General features: G+C 39.2%; 1 protein-coding gene across 2 annotated transcripts in view; it reads left to right on the top strand.

The window, feature by feature from the left end:
- Nucleotides 1-23,231, top strand: part of LOC147410772 (alpha/beta-Hydrolases superfamily protein) — a 42,850-nt gene that overhangs the window by 5,370 nt on the left and 14,249 nt on the right. For both annotated transcript variants that reach the window (XM_086439937.1, XM_086439946.1), the window contains exons 6-7: nucleotides 4,383-4,510; nucleotides 5,596-5,667. In XM_086439937.1, the coding sequence (XP_086296063.1) occupies nucleotides 4,383-4,510; nucleotides 5,596-5,667 (200 nt within the window). The remainder of the gene's footprint in view (nucleotides 1-4,382; nucleotides 4,511-5,595; nucleotides 5,668-23,231) is intronic.

Here is a 23,231-nt window from a genome sequence, read left to right as displayed (position 1 = left end):
TGTTAATAAGCCAACCCTCACTGATCCCAAAATTGAACAATGGGAGATCGACAACTGCACTATTCTTGAATGACTATTTAATTTCATAGAGCAGCGTATCTATACCATGATGTTTTCTCATCTTTGTGGTCAGCCCTCACTCATATGCGCATGCTAGGAATGACTCGAGGATTTATGAGCTTTATTAAGACATTGCCCAGGCTACCCAAGGGACTTAGAGTGTATCTGATTATTTGGGTTTCTTTAGTCTTGTTGGGATAGCTCTCTCATTATGAGTTTATGGCTGAATTGTCTGGAGATGCAGCCAGGTATGTGATTACGGGGATTACTCGACATCAGACATACTAGTTTCTCATGGGTTTACGTCCTGAGTTTGAGGCACTTCAGACCCAGATTCTTAACACCACTATTTTACCTTTTTTATTTGAGATATTTGCGCTCATTGATGGTGATGAGAGTCGTCATTGTATAGTTTCTTCTTAGACTCGGGCTTCTGGTATTCTTTTAGCTCCAACTACATATTAGATGGTTCTAATAGCCAATTTGGTTTTTTTTTACTCTCGTGCCCAAGGATTTGGGAGTCGTGGTCGTGGATCATTGTGGTAAGACTAGCCATGAGAAGGTCTGATGTTTTCAGCTCTATCCCCATCTATTGCGATCTCCTACCACTCCTTTGGGACATTTTGCTCCCCATGCTGCCATTGTGGAGTCATCACCAGTTCCTCCCACTGATTCTTCTGTTTCTCTTGGCACCGTTGATTTGCAACAACTTCAAACCTAGATTTTTACTATTGTATGGGATCAAATCCATGCTTATACTTGTTCATCTTCGATTGTGGTCTCAATTACCATGCCTCCAGGTACATCCTCTGCATTTCATATTACTCAATCTAGTTATACTCCCCTGACATGGGTAATTAATTCTGGTGCTTTTAATCACATGACCGGTGCGTCTAACTATTTTACTTATACTTTTCCTATTAGTCATAGAGAGGTTCACCTTACTGATAGGTCTCTTTCACCTATCTATAGTAAGGGTACCATCCCTTTATCTTTTTGTTTTTTCCTTTGATTCTGTTCTTTATGTTCCTTACTCATCTCTTAATCTTTTGTCTGTGAGTAGTATTATCAAATCTCTAAATTGCCCAATAACTTTTTTTCCTACTCACTATATTTTTCAGGACCTGACTTGAGGAGGATTTTTAGTAAGGGGTATGAGAGGGATGGGTTGTACTTGTTTGGATCTCGGTCAACTACTGCTCCGGCTTCTATGCTTCCACTCTCTGGGAGCCATATTTTTTCTTCTTAGTCTTTAGATTTGTGGTATGCTTGCTTGGGACATGTTAATTTTCAGTACTTAAGTTCTTTATTTCCTAGTTTAAAAAATTCTTATAGTAGATGCAAATTTCAATGCTCTGTGTGTGAGTTTTCTAAACACACACGTACTTTATATATTCTTCGCATGCATAAGTTTAATGCAATGTTTGATTTAGTTCACTCTGATGTATGGGGACTTTCCCTTATTACTACTTTTACTAGTCATCGATATTATGTTACATTTATAGATGACTCGTTGCACTTGGATTTATTTGATGCGTTCTTGTTCTAAGGTACTTAATTTTATTAATTTTCTTAAAATGATTCAAACTTAGTACAACATCACTGTTAAATCTCTTAGGTCTAATAATGGCAGGGAATATATTTTTGATGGGATTCGTTTTCATCTTCATGAGCTTGGTATGCTTCAATAGTTGACTTGTCCCTACATTCCTGAGCAAAACGGAGTAACAGAACGCAAAAATCACTACTTGATGAACACTGTCCGCTGGCTTCTTCGAGGAATACATGTTCCTAAGTTATATTAAAATATGACAGTCCTCTCTACGGCTTTTCTTTTTAATCGTGTTCTGAGTCTCACTTTAGGTAGATAGGTTCCTCTTCATGTTCTTCTCCTTGATAACACCCTCTTCCCTATTACATCAAGAGTCTTTCGGTGCACTTGTTTTATTTAAGACAGGATCCCTCATCACACAAAATTAGATAACAAGGTCATTTGGTGTGTTTTCTTGGGTTACTCTATGTCAAAGGGGTATCAGTGCTATGATCCCATTTCTCTTCGTGTCATACATTTTCTTGATGTCACTTTTTTTTTGTTGAAAATAGTCCCTTTTTTCATGCCACATCTACTTTACAGGATTCTTCTCTTACAGTGCCCTTCTTTGGTATTCTCTCCATCTTCGTCGACGCTTTAGGTTTACTCTCGTCGCCCTTGCCCATCTCCCCCCTTTCCAGCCTCCTCCTTGGACTTAGATATATCATCTTTTACATCTGCTTTTATCCCTTATGTATCTGACTCACTTGCCTATTGCATTTCGCAAAGGTAAGTGGGGTGTGTTACTAATCATCCTATTACCAAGTTTGTTTCCTATCAGAAACTCCCTCCTTATCAGGCCTATCTTGCTACTATTGATTTTATTCAAGTTACTCGATCTGTATTAGAGGCTTTGTGCAAAACTCAACGGACTGGAGCCATGATTGTTGAAATGGATGCTTTGCAAAAGAATCACACTTGGGAGCTTGTTCCCCTTCCTTCTGAGGAGTGGACAGTTGGTTGCAAATGGGTTTTCACTATCAAATATCTTGCGGATGGCTAGTTAATCGATACAAGGCATGCTTAAAGGATTTACACAAACTCCTGAAAAAGATTTTGGTGCGACATTTGCTCGTCGTTAAACTTTCCACTATTCGCCTCCTTATCTCTCTAGCTGCATGTCACTCATGGCCTCTTCACCTACTCGATGTGAAAAATGCATTTCTGAATGGTGATCCAACTGAGGTTATCTATACGGACCTCCCTCTTGGGTTTTATCTTCAGGGGGAATATTCTGGGAAGGTATGTCACCTTCTCAAATCTCTATATGGCCTGAAATAGTCTTCGCGAGCTTGGTTTCAGTATTTTTCTGAGGTCATTTTATTTATGGAGTTTTTCAAATGTCACTCAGATCATACTTGTTTTATTCGTCGAGAATTGGATAGCCGTTGCTCCATTCTTCTGGTTTATGTGGATGATATTATCTTGACTAGAGATGATGCCTAGTAGATTGACATGGTAAAGATGATACTGAGTCGTGCTTTTGAGGTTAAGGACTTGGGTATCCTCAAGTGCTTCTTAGGGATAGAAAAGGCTTGCTCTCACCAGGGTATTTCGTTATCTCAGCGCATATACACATTGGATCTTCTTCAGGATACTAATATGCTTGGTTGTCATCCTATTTTGTCTCCTATGGATCAGAATCATCGTCTTCATGCCGAATCTAGTGATCTATTATCTTATCATTTTTCTTATCAGAGATTCTTCGGCAGTCTAATTTATCTGACTAACATTATACTAGATTTGACTTTTGCGGTTAGTGTGGCTAGTTAGTTTATGCATGCTCTGCGCATTTCTCATCTTGACACCATTTATTGTATTCTTCTCTACTTGAGGTCGCTTTCTGGTCTTGAGCTGTTACTTGTTCACTGCTCAACCTTGTTTGTCCTACTTTACTGACGCTGATTTTGTTGATTCTATTATAGATAGGAGATCTACCTTTGATTTCTGTACTTTCTATGGTGGTAACCTGATCTCGTGGAAAAGTAAGAAACAAAGTATGGTTTTCCGTTCTTCTGTTGAAGCTGAGTATCGTGCTATGGCCCTTGGCACATGTGAGCTTATTTGACTTTGATCTTTGCTGACAGAGCTGGGATTTCCTGTCTTTGGTTCCTCCACATTGTTTTGTAACAACAAATCTGCTATCATACTTGCTTTTGACCCAATTCTTCACAAAAGAACCAAGCATATAATAGAGGTTGATGTTCGCCTTCTTAAGGAGAAAGTTCGTCTAGAGTCCCTCAAACAGTATTTGTATCTTCTTCAGATCAGCTTGCCAACATACTTACGAAGTTTGTTGGTCCTTCTGTCACTAACTCTCATCTTGTCTAGCTGGGCTTAATTAATATATTTGCCCCAACTTGAGGGAACTATTGGAAATAATGCAATTTCCTAGTTTTCTATTATTTCTATGTAAGGGCATTTATGTCCTCCATTCATACATTAGTTATATAAATATCTGTCAAGCTCTCATTATCATTCTCTTTTACAATTCTTTTACTTTCACGTCAGGATGTGCGATATGAGATACAATCTTGAGGTCATTCCAACCCCCGACTCGTAATTATATTATAGTTAACACATTACAAAAGCATTTATAGTTGTATTTTGTTATAATAGGGGTAGAATTTTTTTCAAAAATCTCACTCTTTAAGGTCGTATTTAATTTTATTTAACAACTACTCTTTGAATGACTAATAACTAAAATTTATCTTCTGCATTCTCTGGGTAGGGATTTCTTGTAGGATCATATGGATTGACCTGGGCCTTGAAAAACTCACATCGGGTCTCAAAGCTTGCAATTCTTAACAGTCCATTAACAGTTTCATCTCCCATTCCTGGATTATTTCAAAAGCTAAGGTTCAATATTCATATACTTTATAATTTCTTTTGTAGATTAAATGTTCATGATGCATCATCCTTCACGACTATTTGATAAACTGCACACGAGTGAAGGAAATTCGAATTGTAGATCAATTTTTATTTTTGAAAAATAACAGCATAAATGTTTGACACATCATTTGGTTTCGTAGTCAAATGTGATATTGTGGAGTGTTGGAACCAGACATATGTAAGAGAATTTTCATCCATGGTTCTGTTTTATCATCTGCTGTGATAGGTAGATCATTAATTTTTTATAGATAACAACATATATGATTCACACATCACTTGGTCTCATAGTCAAATATGATAATGTGGAGGTTGAAACCAGACATAAGGGAATTTTCCTCCATATTTCTGTTTTATCATCTGCTTTGATTTTATTTCTGCTAATTTTTCGAAACAAACATTAGAGGGGTTTGGGGGTGGGAGAATAAGCAAACAAAGGACACGACTATGTATGGATCAAAATCTAATATTGATGAGCCCAGTCATATCAAGTAAGATAATAGTACTACTCTTCGGGATGTTGTCAGAGATGTGGAAACAAAACTTGTAATGGCTAAGGTATCAACTACTTTATTAATTTCTGGGTAGATTTGATGAAAAAACATGCTTTGTGATAACAAAATGCCACTAGGAAAAAGAAGTATGACTTAACTACTTGTTGTGTAAGATGTCTTGTATTCTTGTTTGGCCTGAGGTAAATATTTTTGGGGTATATATATGTATTCTTTTGGGTAAATCGTCTAGGGTTTTTTGTTTGGGAAAAAGAGAGAACTGTTTTTCGTGCTCTTGGTTTGCTTGAGATCTCTAGGAATTTAAACTTCAAGAATGCAGTGATTAGATTTTGATCTGATCAGTGGATAAAGACATACAGCTGAACCACGTAAATCCTTGTGTTTTATGTGTGGTTCTATTTTCTGTCTTCTTCAATTTTTACACTACTTCATTAAATTAGGAATTATTTACTTAGTTCTTGGTTATTTTTTACTTGATTATGTGAATTTATTTGTATGAATGTATTCTAGTTCTTGTGACTTGTTGAGAACTCTTCTTTTCAGAATTCCACTTTATGGTGAGTTTACATGCCAGAATGCTGTTATGGCCGAGCGCTTCATTGAAGCAGGTAGCGCGTATGTATCCACAATTACTCTCTATCATAGAAATTTGAAATTAACGAGATTTTCCATTATTGGCAGTCTAATTTCATTTGCTTTTATTGATTCACAGTTTTATGTTTAGCTATAATTTTTCTTCACAAATTATTCTGATGGAACAAGTAAAGTGAAGTAGAAAACAGCTTTGAAGAAAAGTTTTTTGAGTTTTGAATTAAAGTGTATTCAATTTAAAGTCCTTAATAAAGAATTATACCACATGCCATTCATCCGTGGATCATGTTTAAACATACAATGTTGAAAATTACCATGATATTTGTATCATTAATGCACAATGGATAACCTGTAGGAAATTTGATAAGACATTATTTGGTAAGTAAGAATCTTAGTAGCTCTGAACGGATTATATAACCTTTTAACTCTAGTAGCTCCTTGAACATTCAATCTGTTAACTTACATATAGTTGAGTATTAATCCTCAGCACAAATGCAAATACTTCATAATTAAGAGAATATGCGCCAAATGAACATTTTTGTAAGTCATTTTTCTTTGTTCTTTTTTGGTTATGTTTGCTGTTTAGAGATGTTTAAACTGTACAAGTGAATTTCTTCAATATAAAACTTGGAGAAGTAGAAACCAAAAGAGATGACAAAATTTTGTGGATCCATTCACTTGTAGATTGTTTTTATTAGGGGTGCAACTTGGTTCGGGTTAGAGCAAAATAAGAACCGAACCGAATTATTCTAGAACTGAACCAACCCAAACCGACCTTAATTCGGTTTGGTTCGGTTCCATGAGATTTATGGTTTGGCTGTAAATGGTAGCCACAAGTCGTAGTTGTAGAGAGAGAGAGAGAGAGAGAGGAACCTGTCGTAGACTCGCAAGTCGTAGCCGAAGGTCACAGCAGCAGGTCGCAGCCTCAAGTCGCTGATCAGGATGTAGCCGCAAGTCGCAGCTGCAGAGAGAGAGAGAGAGAGAGAGGAGTAGTGGTAGGAGTTGGCAGCAGGTCACAGACGAGAGGAGTAGTGGCAAGAGTTTGCAGCAGGTCGCAAAAACAAGAGAGAGACGAGCCTGTATGTCACGGCCATAACTTCTATCACCTAGAGTTAGGTATAAGCTCGCCCCGGAGCTATCCGGGAGCACCCATGTAACAATATGTAAGGCTCAATATGAAGCCATGTCAGCCTCGTGCCAGGGCATATCTGTTAGCTTAGTGGCACATGTCAGCCTCGTGCTAGGGCATATCTGTTAGCTTAGTGGTATTTTTGTAATAAAGGGAGTATGATCGGCCTCCACTTTTGATGTTTCCTTCTGGAAACCTAGGAAATGAATATTAACATCCTTGTAGGAAGGGTGTGTAGTGCTTCTCAATCCCCGGCCTACACCCACGTTGACTGAAGCCCTCGAGCCAAGCTGTGTGGAAGTCCTGCGTGTCATAAGATCATCTATTGCTAGTAACACATCTATTTGCTTTTGTAACGTGTTACCCCGTGTAATCAATATTATATCAATAAAGTTACCTCCGGACTTTGCCTCGTGTTGCCTCGTTTACTTGTTTGCTAGTTGTGTTTGTGGTGTACGATAATTTTTTACAGGCTTGCAAGTGGATTGACACCTTTTGCACCGTACGACCTCGCTTCGAAAGAACACGGCCATGACAGTTGGTATCAGAGCTACAGTTGTTTGAGCACAGTTGGTATTTGAACCATGTTGGTTCAGATTCACGTTGGTTTCATCCTCAAGCTCTTCCCCCAGTTTCCATTTAGTTCACGCGAACAATGGCAAGAGGAGCTACAAGTACCGCGGACCAACCCGCTCCAAACACACCACCACCACGTACAAACAAGGAACGTATTGAGGTATTAGAAGAGAAGGTAGCCATGCTATCTGGTCTCGTTGATGGTATTGCACAATTAGATGGTCGCCAGAACACGCTGGAAGAAGAATCCGTGACCTTTAAAGATAGAATAAGTGACCTCGAGGAAGATGCCCGAGGATCCTTAGCCAACTTACAGGAACAGATTACGGAGCTCACTATAAAGGTATCTCTCCTGGTCCGAGCCGTTGCTAATGATCGGCCTACCAGTAGTGATGCTTTTCTCTCGCGGTTGAGAGTCCCCGAGCCACGCACCTTTGATGGTGTTCGCGATGCGAAAGAGCTTGAAAATTTTCTGTTCGACATGGAGCATTATTTCCGTGCATCTCGTCCGGATTCAGAAGAGGTAAAAGTAACAACTGCTTCTCTGTATCTTGCAGGTGACGTCAAACTATGGTGGCAAACAAAGTACACTGAGATAGAAAGTGGTCAATGTTCCATCGATACATGGGAAGACCTCAAAAAATAGTTTAAGTACCACTTTCTCCCAGAGAACGTAGAGTTCATTGTCCGCAGAAAGTTGAGGCAACTCCACCAAACAGGTACAGTTCACGACTACGTCAAGCAGTTTTCCGCCTTGATGCTTGTGGTGCCCCGCCGAACGTTAACATAAATCTCAAGGTCATCTCGAGGCACTAGGTGGCGCCTCGAAATTTCGGTATGGTCTCCCCTGTTTATGTTAGCGTTCCACGGAACTCAAAATCTGATAAACCAATATCCAAACAACTCCTGTATATAACATATGACAAAACTATACAAGGTATGGAAGATAGTAAATTATGAACGGCATAAGGTAAGATCAGAGTGGCGCAAAATGGTAAAATATACAGGATTACAAAATTTCATCCTTACTTTAACATAAACTTATCACTCGGCCCAAAAACTATATACACTTCCGGGACACGATGACTCATTGTGGAAATAGTCCCAGTGCTCACCAAGTAGTGGATTCTGGTCGTCGGTATGACCTACCAGATGATCCTCACCAGATGGTTCTATGTCTGCCTCTCTGGCTGTCGGCTCTGAAGCTAAAAAAAAATGGAAGGAAGGGTGAGTAACAATGGTTCCTCAGTAGGTCCACAAACAATTCCTACTAGTAACCTCACCTACTGTGATCGAGTAATCATACTGATACGTTTCAAAATATACAAGTTTTACAAAATCAAACTACGGTTAATTGGTACATATAGCCAGGGATGAGCAACTAAACAATTTAAAATCCCACATAGCATCAGTCATCCATACTCATTATACATTTTCATTCTTATGCAAATATAATTGACAACATTGAAATAGTAGACATGCCTTGCAGTTTATAATTTGAAATAAAACAGCAGATACATATTACACACTGGTGGAGTACTAGAATTAGAGAGTTGGGATTCATGACTGGATCGCTCCCAGTCGGGACATGATGTTACTACATAAATCTGGCTTTTAGTTCCTGATTTTGTGGTCGGTCGCTGCACTTACCACACTGGTAACTATTTATCCGGCTCAGGCGGGCCGTTTGACGTGACCATAAGCAATGGGTCTCTTTTCGATGTGTTAGAACGTTCGACTACTACTAGATTGTTAGTGATCACTGACCAATCATCTTCGTATATGCTTATCAGGCGTACATGTGATTCCCAAATTAAACACTCCATTCGTATACGACTACCTTAACAATACACGTTCATTGGTAAAGATAGAAAGGAATGGACCTGGATTCCAGTTGTGACTCCACTCTCATACGCGTCCTATACCGCGTATGAGCTTGGTAGTCCCTACCGTACATCCCAGGATAGTACATCACTCCGGATGATACCCTTCAGGCATTCACAGATTCTTTAACAGCTCACAAAATAGTTGCTTATATATATATTACTTTTCTTTTTAGAAAACAAAAGAGAAATTAACATAACAAGGTTGAGAGTGGATATCCAGTTCCTACCATGCAACAGTGGCCCCCCGGCCTAAAATAAATAACAGTATTCAGTGTCTCTGCGCTAACAGAATTTAAATAAACATGCAACCATTCATTACCCCTGGATATCCCTTCACCAACCTACAGACAACATACAATGTAAAACGTAGACATCACCCCTCGAGTGTGATTCTGACATTTTACCGATCATCCCCTTTCCCATTCTTTCGATGTTTTCACTTCTCGACTTTTCAAAATCAAAACTTTCTTTTTTTTTAAGCTTCCCAAGTCACTTTGACCATTCGATCGTCAAAACTATTAAATTTTTGTTAAAACGGGGTCTCAATGGGTATGCGAAGGCCAACTGCCAAAATTGGGAAAAGCTGGTGAAAATTTGGCTAAGTGTCGGAAACTCAAATTTTCTAAGTTCTTGAAATTTAAAACGGGTTTTTGAAAACGAAAACCTTGAGCACGAGATTCAACACCATGTAATTTTTATAGTCTAATTCAAAGTAACGCAAAAGATATCAACTTTTGAAGTTTTGTCGAAAACGTCAAAATTTACGTTTTGTTCTTGAAACCAAAATTCGGATTTCGATCCTTTGAGATTTGGATTTTGAAACCATTCCAATTGTTCCGAAATGGGGGGTAAAACCTTAATTTCATTAAATTTCATTAAAGAACTTAAAGTAAATGGTTTACTTACATGTTTTTAATGAAATAAAGGGTGGGAAAACATGTATAAGGCATGAGGATAATAACCTAAGAGCCAGAAGCTGTTTTGAAGATAGTTCTGTGGGTGGCAGAAGCATGTTTCTGTCAGTGGGACCGACAGAATGGCCTTCGGCAGGTGTTGGTGGGACCGACAACACTGAAAAACCTCGCGAAATTTGGGTTTTTCGATCATTTTTTGGATTTTTCTTCTGTTCTTCGAATCCTTCGACCCACCCACAGATTTATTGTTAAAACTTGATAAAATCACATCAAATTTTTAAATCTAACATGAATTTAAAAACATAGAAGATTTCTACAATTTAAGAACAAACAATAAGTTTTGTTAAAAAACCTAAATGCATACTTTGAAATCTAAAGGTTACCACTAAGAATCGAAAGTCCCCTACTTGGTTTGTGGACACAAAATGTGATGAGCTAGTACAAGAATCAAGTTCGGCGGCACGAGCGACAAGTTTGGATTGACTTGGGTGCAAAACGAACGAGTTGGTCACGAAACCCTTGTTGAAGGCGTCCTTCCTCTTTTGACGATGGTGGACGACTCCTCTTCGGCGTAGGATGAGACTCCAAGTGGTAGACTCAAACTCTCATGCTGTTTTTGGTGATAGATCAAAAGAAAGAAACGAAAAATAAGGTTTAATGGGGTAGGAACGTGGAGTTCGTCGATGCCGACGATTTTTCCTTCTTCGTCGACGATCAATATGGGCTTGATCGCGATGGAGGTTGGTGAGAATGGGTTGAAACCCTAGAATGGAGAATGGGCTGATTCTTTGTGAGTTAAAGAGGAGAAGATGAATAAAAAAAAGAATGAGTTGGTTCCTTTTATAATAAAAGCTGAAAGGCACTTTAGTATTTTCCTTCATTTATATTTTCGGCGAAATCTTGACCATTTGAACTCGAAAAATGACATTTGAGTATTCCATTTCGAATAATTTTTCGTTGTGGACCACATGGTGTGGTCGAATTTTTCTGATTCTCCATCTATCGAAAATTCACTGTTTTTGGTCCTACTTAACACAAAATTCGAGGATTTTATAACTTTCTCATCCGAACTCGAATTTGAACGTGTTTATAGGCTAAAGTATATATTTCAATCATTTTGAACCTAATGGAAAGGTTAAAATTCGTTAAAAATGAACGGACTAAAATCTGAGTACTCTACCCTAGGTCTTTCTTTGAGAATTTTATCAAACTTTACAATTAGATTTCCTCGAGATACAAATTAAAAACTCGGGATGTTATAATACTTGATATCCGTGACATGTCAGAGAAAGACAAGTTGTTCTCATTCCAAAAAGGGCTCAAGCCTTGGGTTCAGATAGAGCTCCAAAGGCAACGTGTGTAAGATCTTGTGTCTGCAATTGCAGCAGCCGAGCGATTGACTGATTATACTCCCACGGGAGGGAGCCAACAGGATGTACACCCTTAGTCGAAGGGTTACTCGCAGCAACATGAGCACACAAAGAAGTTCTCGAATGGTAAGTGTAAATACGTGGTTCTCGATTACGATAACCATATCTACTCAGGTTTGGAGTCGCCACCATTCATATTGTAAGAGGGTGTGAATGGTCACCCGATGCACATTTTTTGAAAAGTGTGTTGTTTTTGGCACGTAGTGACTCTCGATGGATAAAGTACCGATCAACCTCGAGATCGGGGTAAGCGGCTCGGTTGGAGAAAAGGGAAGGTGTTAGGCACCCTTTTCTCCCCACCATGTGGTGGTAACCTCAACTCAACTCTGTTATTTTAATTGAAAATGCAAAACAAAAGTAAAGTGCCACGTGTCGATATCTTGTACCCTTAGTAGGGATTTGCTTTCGGCTTGATTATAGAATCATCCCATTGAAGGAGATGATCCTTTGAATCATTTACCTCAGGAGCTAAGTGTGATTTGAAAAATATTGGCTATAGTTATAGGTTCATTCTCATGAGTTGAGAAAAACCCAAACGCCAATTGCCTCAAAACAGTTGAGGGATTGAAACCGGTTTTGTTTTCAAAATGGATTACAACCCTTATATTTTCGACTATATCGAAGTCCGATCTACCGGAGATAAAGGAAAAGGATCATTGCATCTTAAGTCCTTTTAAAATTAAAATAAAGAGAGGAAGGGGATAATAGAAAAGGAAGGTGGAGAGGGTAGAGAGAGAGAGGGGGGGGGGATTGCCTTGAACCCACCTTGAAGCTTTTTTTTTCTTCTATATCTTCTTGAATCCTTAGTGATTTAGGAAAATGTCACTTTTTTTCTTGTGTAATTGAAAGAGTAGAGAAGAGATGATGAGAGAATTGGATTGATTATGTATTTTTGTGAGAGACTTGGTAAATGAGAATTGGTAAGATTTTTGTGATGAGAATTGGGTAACCATTTTTAGGAAAAGAAAGGGGTATTTATAGGTGTTACGAGGATACTTTGGGGATATAATTGGGTAAAGTGTGGGAGAGTAGAGAATGACACATGTTTTAAAGGTGGGGGTATGTAATGGAGGTAAATGGGTTGTGTTTTGATCCAAATGGTTTGGATCTTACCTAAACCATTTGGATGGAGTGTTTGGTGAGGTGAGATGATGGGTGTTTAAGAGGGTGGTTGATTGATTGAGTGGTGTTTGGTTTAAGAGAATGTAGGGTATAAGATGGTGGTTGAGTGTTTGGTGAGTTGAGGGGAGTGGGTTTTAATTAGGTTTTGGGAAGGTGAGGGAGATGGTGACATGTGGCAAGATGTGTAGAGATTAGAGGTTTAGATGAATTGATGGAAGAGAATGAGTGTTTGATTTGAGAGGATGGGTGTAGGTTTAAGTTGTAGAGATGGGTTTATAGGGAATAATGATGGTAGATTAGGGGGAGGTATGATGGTGGTAGGTTAGGGGGAGGTGTGGGTTAGAGGTGTTTGATTTGAGAGAATGGAGGTTTATAGGGAGTAATGAAGGTAGGTTAGGGGAGGTATGGGTTGGAGGTGTTTGATTTGATAGAATGGAGGTTTATAGGGAGTAATGAAGGTAGGTTAGGGGAGGGTGTGGGTTGATGTGATTTTTTAGAAAAAAGGTGATGTGGGTAGTTAATTTTTTTAGAGAAAGGTGATGGGGTGGGTGGTTTGATGATGGAGGTAAGAGGTGGGTGATGACATGTGTCACCTTTTGATGATAAAAGAGTGATTGGTTGATGTGGGTTGTGGTTTATGGGTTAGGGTTGTGGGTTAGATATGAATTGGATATGGGTTTGGGCTTAGGGGCATTGGGCTTGGGTTTTTAGGATAGGTTTTGGGTTTTAGGAATTGGTTGGGATCATTTTTTATTGGATTTGGGAGGGTGGATACGTTTAGGTTTTTAGATGATATGGGATTGGATTTAGGTTAGGGGATAATGCGAGAAATTCATTTTAGGTGACTTGCGGGTTCGATGGCCTTAGATGGGCTTAGGTTTTTTCGGATTTGGAGATGGAGCGGTGAGGGTAGAGGAAGTGATAAGTGTCCCAAGTCTCATTTTAATTTTATCTATTTTCTTTTGTTTTGAAATTATTGGATTAATCAAAATGCCACATGTTGGCAAATCGGGCTTTTAGGACCATTGGTGAACTTTATCAAAAATTTGACATTTTTTGTTTTGGAAGCGGAGCGGCAAATATTGGGAAAGCGTAGGGTAGGCCGAGTCCTTGTGGTGGGCCCCTTTAACCATTAGGAGGTCTTAGGAGCCTTGGTTCGATCAAAATGTCACTTTTCAATGACTTGGGCCCTTAAGTCCCGTTGGCCCATTTATTTGGAAAATCGGTATTTTTGGACCTTTTCGAGTAGGGGCCCGTTCAAATTGGGGTGTCTATAGTAAGAATGGAGGACACAGACATAGTTCTAGTCAGAGATCCTCACGGAATTCCTCCCCTTCACAGAGCAGAAGTACCTCGCCAGTCAAATGTCATCACAAGCATGTATGCGTTTTGTGTGGTGTGCCGCACAAGACATTTAAGTGCCCACAGCGTGCCAAACTGATTGCACTACTAGCCTCCCAGAGTGACCCTAGTCACGAGAGTACGAGTGGGCGAGATGATGAAAATTCTCCTCACGTAGGAGCTTTACATCTATTGAATGCAATGAAGTAGACATCTGAGACTCATAATAGCTGTCAACGGAAGGGTCTTATGTATGTTGATATCGAAGTTGGTGGCAAGACCACCCAGGCAATGGTTGATATAGGAGCAACGCACAGCTTCATTACCCTTACAGAGGCGAAGCGCCTCAATATCCGGCTTGATAAGGGTTCAAGCCGCATGAAAGCTGTAAAATCCCAAGCCATTCCTATCCAAGGTTTGGGTAAGTCAGTGTCCGTCAAGATAAGTGCATGGAAGGGTAAGCTTGATTTACTCGCAGTTCTGCTCAATGAGTTCAAAGTTGTCATTGGGATGGATTTCTTGCAACAGAACAGGGTTGTACCAATGTCATTTGCCAACAAATTGGGCATGCTAGGTGAATGTCCAAGCGTCGTTACCGTCTCCACAGGCAAGGAAGAGGGAAAGTTGATTTCAGCCCTTTAGCTGAAGATAGGGTTGAAGAAAGGTGAGCAACCGTCGTACATTGCTACCTTGAGAGTTGAACTTGAAGAACAGGACCATAGTTCAACTCCCACACAGTTTACACAGGTTTTAGCAGAAGTTGATGGCGTGATGCCGAATGAGCTTCTGAAGACACTACAGCCACGTAGGTTGATAGATCATCAGAATGAACTGCTACCTGGTACCACGCTGTAGAAATTCTTATAAGGGTTTCTTGGTTATTTCTAATCTTCCAAAGGTTCTTTTGTTATTAGTAACACTCTTATGATGTTAATATATATATATATATATATATATATGAGTGAGAGAGAAAATAAAACAACTCTTTCTTCATCTCTTTCCTTCTTCTCCACAAAAACCCTAATCCTAAAACTCTCAAATCTACTTGGTATCAGAGCTCAAGATCAATAAGGACCTTAGATACAAATTTAAAGAAAAATGAGAGAGACAAGAAGACTCTCTTACTTGTTGCGTCTGATGGCGTCAGCAGTCGGCGTGCTGACGTCATCTGACGTTGTTTTCGTTGGATATTTTGACTTTTTCTAATTGTTTCTAAGAGGGTGATTTTAGAGAATTTTATGAACAAGTTTCATGCGATTTGGAGTTGGTTTGAGCAAGTTATGATGTTTTTAGTGAAAAATCAATAAAAATGACGGAAATTCAGGATCTGTCTTTTTCTCTCCGTTTGTTCATTTTGATTACTTGTTTCTAAGTTTGGACTTGAGTAGTTTGGTCGTTTTTTTATGAGGAATCTAATGGTGGTGGCCATTGATCGATTGGTCAAATATTGAAGCTTCGGTGATCCTTTCTTTGAATCCCTTTTCTGTTTTTTTTTTTAATACTGAAAATGGTGTTTTTATGCAAATTTGATCTCTTGTGGTATTTTCTGATATGGATTGACTTGTTCTCCATATTCTAATGCTTGCCATGTGTTGTTAAAGAGGATAATAAGTGTGTTTCTCCATCGGGTGAAGTGTACATCAACTTCGGATATCTAGTGGAGTGTATTTCGTGCTCACAAGGTGTTTGTTATTTTTTTTTGAAAGTTTCTTTACAATGTTTGAAGTTAGTCAGTCTTCGAATGTGTTTTTGAATGGTGAAGGGAGTATGAGTAATCCTCAAAGTATTGCTCCTAATCTTCAGATCACTACAGTGAAGCTAGATGGCCATAATTTCCTTGCTTGGTCTAAATCGGCCATACTATACATTAAAGGAAAAGACAAAATGGGATATTTGACCAATAGGTTACCAATTCCTGATTCTGAAGATCCAACCTTTGACAGATGGGATGCAGAGAATGCTATTGTTATGTCTTGGTTACTCCATTCTATGCAGCCCAACATTGACAGTAATTACTTATTTTTGCAAACCGCCAAGGAAATATGGGGTGCAGTTACAGAAACATATTCAGAAGTAGGCAACACAGCTCGTGTGTATGAGTTGCGCCATAGTATTTGGCAGATGAGGCAAGGTGATAAGTCCTTGTCTACATATTACTCCACTCTCCAACGTCTATGGGAAGAGTTGGATCATTATCAGACATTTCGGGCCCATTGTTCTATCGATGTTATTGCGTATAAGAAGTTGGTTGAAGAAAATCGTGTATTGGAGTTACTTGCCAGTTTAAACTCCGAGTACGAACAAGTCAGAGTTCAAATTCTAGGAAAGGAGCCTTTTCCATCTTTAACTACAGTATATTCCTATTTGCATCGTGAGGAGTGTCGTCGTAATTCTATGCTCCAACCTACCATTCATGAGAGATCAGCCTTAGCCTCGATGTCCCAAAGAGGAGGTCGCAATAGTAGTCGTGCTCGAGGCGGTGGTCGTTCAGGGACAATTGTTGATGATAAAGATAAGTTGAAATGTGATAATTGTGGTCGTACTCGCCATACTAAAGATACTTGTTGGGATCTTCATGGCCGTCCATCATATAGAGGTTCATTCGCCGTTGGCCGAGGAGGTAGTCATTACAATAGTGGAAGGGGTTCAAGTGCTCTTTCTATTACTTCCATGAAGACATTAGAGCCTACTCCAACTCTAACACCGGCATCTGATAGTACTAACCTCTCTCGAGGTGAGATTGAGGCTTTTCGCGTTTTATGGCTCAATTGGAGCCTCCTAGTACGGCTTCTACATCTGCGATTTCTTACTCAGGTATTTCGGCCTCGGCCTTCAGTGCATCTGTTTCCACTCCTAACAGCTCTTGGGTTATTGATTCAGGGGCATCGGATCATATCACTAGTATGTCTTCATTTTTTTTCATCCTATCATATATTTATGTTCTGGTAGGGACAAAGTAAAAATTACCGATGGTTTTTATTCTTTTATAGTTGGCAAGGGTAGTGTTATTGCTCATCCATTTATGACCTTATCAACTATTCTTCATGTTCCTAATTTTTCTTTAAACCTCCTTTCTGTGAGTCATATCACAAAATCATTAAATTGTAGTGTCACTTTTTTTCCTTCTCATTGTGTTTTCCAGGACTTGGATACGAGGAGGATGATTGGTACGGGGCATGAGGAAGGAAGACTTTAATTTTTGGATCCCCCATCACGGGTTGCTACCTCAGTCCTGAAGCTTCCATCTACTATTCGGAGTGGCCATCGTTTTGAGGAGTTATTACAGTGGCATAGGCGCCTTGGCCATCCCTATTTTTTGTTGCTTAAACGATTATTTCCTCAGTTATTTTGTTCTATTTCTGTGTCAAATCTTCAGTGTGAGATGTGTTAATTTGCTAAACATTGTCGAACTTCTTATCCTGCCAGTGGTAACAAAAGCAGTTCACCTTTTTCTCTTGTTCATTCTGATGTGTGGGGACCTTCCCCAGTTACCACATTACGTGATTTTCGTTATTTTGTTACATTTGTGGATGATTTTTCTCGTGTTACTTGGGTTTACTTACTCAAAGTAAAAGTGATGTGTATTCAGTATTTAAACTCTTTCACAAAATGATTGAGACACAATTTTGTGTAAAAATTAAAGTCCTTAGATTTGATAATGGTGGAGAATACATGTTTGATGGTCTCGCTTCATTTTTTAGTGAGCATGGTATCATTCACCAAACCACTTGTGTAAGTACTCCTCAACAAAATGGTGTGGCTGAGAGAAAAAATCGTCACTTATTGGAAGTTACTAGAGTTCTCTTATTTACTATGAATGTTCCGAAAGTGTTTTGGTCGGATGCTCTCTTAATTGCTACGTTTCTTATTAATCGCATGCCTTCGCGTGTCTTGGGATTTAAAATTCCCATTGAGGTTTTGTCTTCTCCTGATTAGGTGTTTCTCATTCCCCCCAAAGCCTTTGGGTGTGTGTGTTTCGTTCATGTCTCTCGAGCTGACCGCACCAAACTTGACCCTAAAGCCATCAAATGTGTCTTTCTTGGGTATCCTTCTAATCAAAAGGTTTATAAATGTTATCATCCCCCTTCTCGTAAATATTTTGTATCTATGGATGTAACATTTTTTGAGTCTACCTCCTTTTAATCCTCTTGGAACACATCTCTCCAGGGGGAGACAAATGAAAGTAGAGAAATGTTTTTTCCCCAAGAATTGTTGTCTTGTCCTCTTCCTTTTCCCTCTGACAATGTTGATAGTGGTCATAACAGTGGAGATCATTCGTCAAAGGTAATATCCCTGCTCCTGAAGTTGATCATTTTAATCTTCCCATTGCAATTAGAAAAGGTGTTCGGTCATGTACTCGACATCCTATCTCCAATTTTGTTTCATATGATGCTTTGTCTTCCTCCTATCGTGCTTTTGCTATTGCTTTGTCGTCAATATCTGTTCCTCGTAGTGTTGTTGATGCCCTGTCTCAACCAAGTTGGAAAAAGGCAATGGAGGAGGAAATGCAGGCCCTTGAGAAGAATAATACTTGGGATATGGTTATTCTTCCTAGAGGAAAGAAACCAGTAGGATGTAAATGGTTTTTCACTGTGAAGTATCGCTCAGATGGATCAGTAGATAGGTATAAAGCCAGACTTGTCGCCAAGGGTTACACTCAAACTTATGGCATTGACTATTGCAAAACATTTGCTCCGATAGCAAAAATGAACTCTATTAGAGTGTTGTTATCCCTTGTAGCCAATCAAGATTGGCCATTGCTACAATTTGATGTAAATAATGCTTTTCTGCATGGTGACTTGGAAAAAGAAGTGTATATGGTACCTCCTCCTTGTTTTAAATGTCCAGCTATTGAAGGGAAAGTGGGTAGACTAAAAAAGGCGTTATATGGCTTGAAACAGTCTCCTAGAGCATGGTTTGAAAAGTTTGACTGTGCCATGATGGGGTTTGATTACAAGCAGAGTCAAGCTGACCACACATTATTCATTAAAGATTCCAATGAGAAAATTACTGCTCTCATAGTCTATGTTGACGACGTTGTAGTGACTGGTAATAACTATGATGAAATGAAAAAATTAAAATAACAGTTAGCAAAGGAGTTTGAGATTAAGGACTTGGGTCAATTGAAATACTTTCTTGGGATTGAAGTTGCTAGATCAAAGAAGGGTATTTTCATCTCGCAGGAGAAGTATGTTATGGATCTCCTTCATGAGACAGGTATGATGGGTTGTAAGCCTTGTGATACTCCCATTGAGTCAAACCATAGGCTTCGTGAGTCTAATGGTGAACCCTGCATTGGTGTTGAGAGATATCAGAGACTTGTGGGCTGGCTTATTTATCTTACCTTAACCCGCCCATATATTGCTTATGCAGTTAGTGTGGTAAGCTAGTTTATGCATGCACCAATTGCAACTTATTTAGATGCTGCTTATAGAATTCTAAGGTACTTAAAATTCACTCCTGGACAAGGTTTATTATATGCTTGTCATGGTAGTTTGCGTGTTGAAGCCTACGTAGATGCAGATTGGGTAAGATCAGTGTTAGATCGTCGTTCCACGTCTGGATATTGCGCATTTGTTGGGGATAATCTTGTTTCTTGGAGAAGTAAGAAACAGACAGTGGTTGCAAGATCCAGTGCAGAAGCTGAGTTTAGGTCTATGGCTCATGGGGTGTGCGAGCTTCTATGGCTTCAAATCCTCTTAATCGAATTGAACTTTCCTATTCATGGGCCGATGAGTTTGTATTGTGACAATAAGGCAGCCATTAGTATTGCTCATAACCCAGTTCAACACGATAGAACTAAACACATTGAGGTAGATAGGCACTTCATCAAGGAAAAGTTGCAGTCTGGACACATTTGTACTCTATTCGTGCAAACTGAAGATCAGTTGGCTGACATCCTTACTAAGGGACTGGGTAGTTTACATTTTCATAGCATTGTTAACAAGTTCGGCATGAAAAATATATGAAGGGGAGTGTAGAAATTCTTATAAGGGTTTGTTGGTTATTTCTAATCTTCCAAGGGTTCTTTTGTTATTAGTAACACTCTTATGATGTTAATATATATATGAGTGAGAGAGAGAATAAAACAACTCTCTCTTCATCTCTTTTCTTCTTCTCCACAAAAACCCTAATCCTAAAACTCTCAAATCTACTAAAGGTGGGTTAGAATTAGAAATATTGTACCCCCCTCTCTCTCTCCTCTTCTATCTCCCCCCCCCCCTCACTTCTTTAATTTTGGTGTTAGAAAACCCTAAGATGTAATGTTCACCCTCCCCTACCACCGGTAGATCGGAGTTCGGTTCAGTCGAGAGTGTAGGGGTTGTAATCATCTTCAAAATAAAATCATTTTAAACTTCCCACCCTTTGTGTACACACCACAAAAAACGTTTTGAGGCTATCGATAGTTGGGCCATTCTCATACTATGAGTGGGCCCATAATCACAAAGCTCATACTTTTCCAAAATTATGTGAGTTTGAGGCAAAAACATGGTAGGGGCTTTACTCACAAAGAGATGACCCTCTTAGTTTAAGTCAGCATTAAAAGTCCCTTATGTGTAAGGGCACAAAACTTCCCAATTTTATTATTTTTATTATATTTTCTTTAAATGGTCATGTCTTTAAAGGTTACCACTTAAGGAGGAGAGGGAGGGGTGACTAACACCTTCTCGATCTCTAATTGAACCACTTACCTACGAGAGTTACTACAAAAAACTATTTTTCTCATAATCATATTCCGGGTGCCCATTCACACCATTTTCTAAAAAACAATGGTGGCGACTCAAATCCACGTGGTGGTAATCTTCGGACTCAAAAATCACATAGCTACACCCAGGAGCGAGTAGATTTGAGAATTTTAGGACTAGGATTTTTGTGGAGAAGAAGAAAAGAGATGAAGAGAGAGTTGTTTTATTCTCTCTCTCACTCATATATATATTAACATCATAAGAGTGTTACTAATAACAAAAGAACCCTTGGAAGATTAGAAATAACCAACAAACCCTTATAAGAATTTCTACACTCCCCCTCAAGTTGATGCATATATATTTTTCATGCCCAACTTGTTAACAATGCTATGAAAATGTAAACTACCCAGCCCCTTAGTAAGGATGTCAGCCAACTGATCTTCAGTTTGTACGAATGGAGTACAAATGTGTCCAGACTGCAACTTTTCCTTGATGAAGTGCCTATCTACCTCAATGTGTTTAGTTTTATCGTGTTGAACTGGGTTATGAGCAATATTAATGGCTGCCTTATTGTCACAATACAAACTCATCGGCCCATGAATAGGAAAGTTCAATTCGGTTAAGAGGATTTGAAGCCATAGAAGCTCGCACACCCCATGAGCCATAGACCTAAACTTAGCTTCTGCACTGGATATTGCAACCACTGTCTGTTTCTTACTTCTCCAAGAAACAAGATTACCCCCAACAAATGCGCAATATTCAGACGTGGAACGACGATCTGACACTGATCCTGCCCAATCTGCATCTATGTAGGCTTCGACACGCAAACTACCATGACAAGCATATAATAAACCTTGTCCAGAAGTGGATTTTAAGTACCTTAGGATTCTATAAGCAGTATTTAAATGAGTTGCAGTTGGTGCATGCATAAACTGACTTACCACACTAACTGCATAAGCAATATCTGGGCGGGTTAAGGTAAGATAAATTAGCTGACCCACAAGTCTCTGATATCTCTCAACACCAATGCAGGGTTCACCATTAGACTCACGAAGTCTATGGTTTGACTCAATGGGAGTATCACAAGGCTTGCAACCCATCATACCTGTCCCATGAAGGAAATCCATAACATACTTCCGCTGCGAGATGAAAATACCCTTCTTTGATCTAGCAACTTCAATCCCAAGAAAGTATTTCAATTGACCCAAGTCCTTAATCTCAAACTCCTTTGCTAACTGGTATTTTAATTTTTTCATTTCATCATAGTTATTACCAGTCACAACAATGTCGTCAACATAGACTATGAGAGCAGTAATTTTCTCATTGAAATGTTTAATGAATAATGTGTGGTCAGTTTGACTCCACTTGTAACCATACCCCACCCTGGCACAGTGAAACTTTTCAAACCATGCTCTAGGAGACTGTTTCAAGCCAAAAAACGCCTTTTTTAGTTTACACACTTTCCCTTCAATAGCTGGACATTTAAAACCAGGAGGAGGTACCATATACACTTCTTCTTCCAAGTCACCATGCAGAAAAGCATTCTTCACATCAAATTGTAGCAATGGCCAATCTTGATTGGCTGCAAAGGATAACAACACTCTAATAGAGTTCATTTTTGCTACCGGAGACAATGTTTCGCAGTAGTCAATGCCATAAGTTTGAGTGTAACCCTTGGCGACAAGTCTGGCTTTATACCTATCCACGGTCCATCTGGGTGATGCTTCACAGTAAAGATCCATTTACATCCCACTGGTTTCTTTCCTCTAGGAAGAACAACCATATCCCAAGTATTATTCTTCTCAAGGGCCTGCATTTCCTCCTCCATTGCCATTTTCCAACTTGGTTGAGACAGGGCATCAACAACACTACGAGGAACAGATATTGAGGACAAAGCAATAACAAAAGCACGATAGGAGGAAGACAAAGCATCATATGAAACAAAATTGGAGATAGGATGTCGAGTACATGACCGAACACCTTTTCTAATTGCAATGGGAAGATTAAAATGATCAACTTCAGGAGCAGGGATATTACCTTTGACGGATGGATTTGGGGAGGATTCTTAGTTGGGCTCATGAGGACTCTCTTTAGTGCCTTTGTCACGTCGAGAATACGTAAGTAATTCTTTCTCTTCTTGTATAATAGGAATCTCTCCCTGGCCATTATTATTGCCAGCTTGTAATTCTTTCTCTTGTATAATAGGAATCTCCCCCTGGCCATCATCACCACTGTTATGACCACTATCAACATTGTTAGAAGGAAGAGGAAGAGGACAAGACAACAACTCTTGGGGAAAAAACATTTCTCTACTTTCATTTGTCTCCCCCTGGAGAGATGTGTTTCAAGAGGATTAAAAGGAGGTAGACTCAAAAAATGTTACATCCATAGATACAAAATATTTACGAGAAGGGGGATGATAACATTTATAAACCTTTTGATTAGAAGGATACCCAAGAAAGACACATTTGATGGCTTTAGGGTCAAGTTTGGTGCGATCAACT

The sequence above is a fragment of the Akebia trifoliata genome, chromosome 1 (assembly GCF_017979445.1).
Source record: "Akebia trifoliata isolate Shusen 1 chromosome 1, ASM1797944v1, whole genome shotgun sequence".
In the NCBI taxonomy this organism is placed as follows: Eukaryota; Viridiplantae; Streptophyta; class Magnoliopsida; order Ranunculales; family Lardizabalaceae; genus Akebia; species Akebia trifoliata.
The sequence above is the reverse complement of the archived record's forward strand: the minus strand, read 5'-3'. Positions and strand labels throughout refer to the sequence as shown.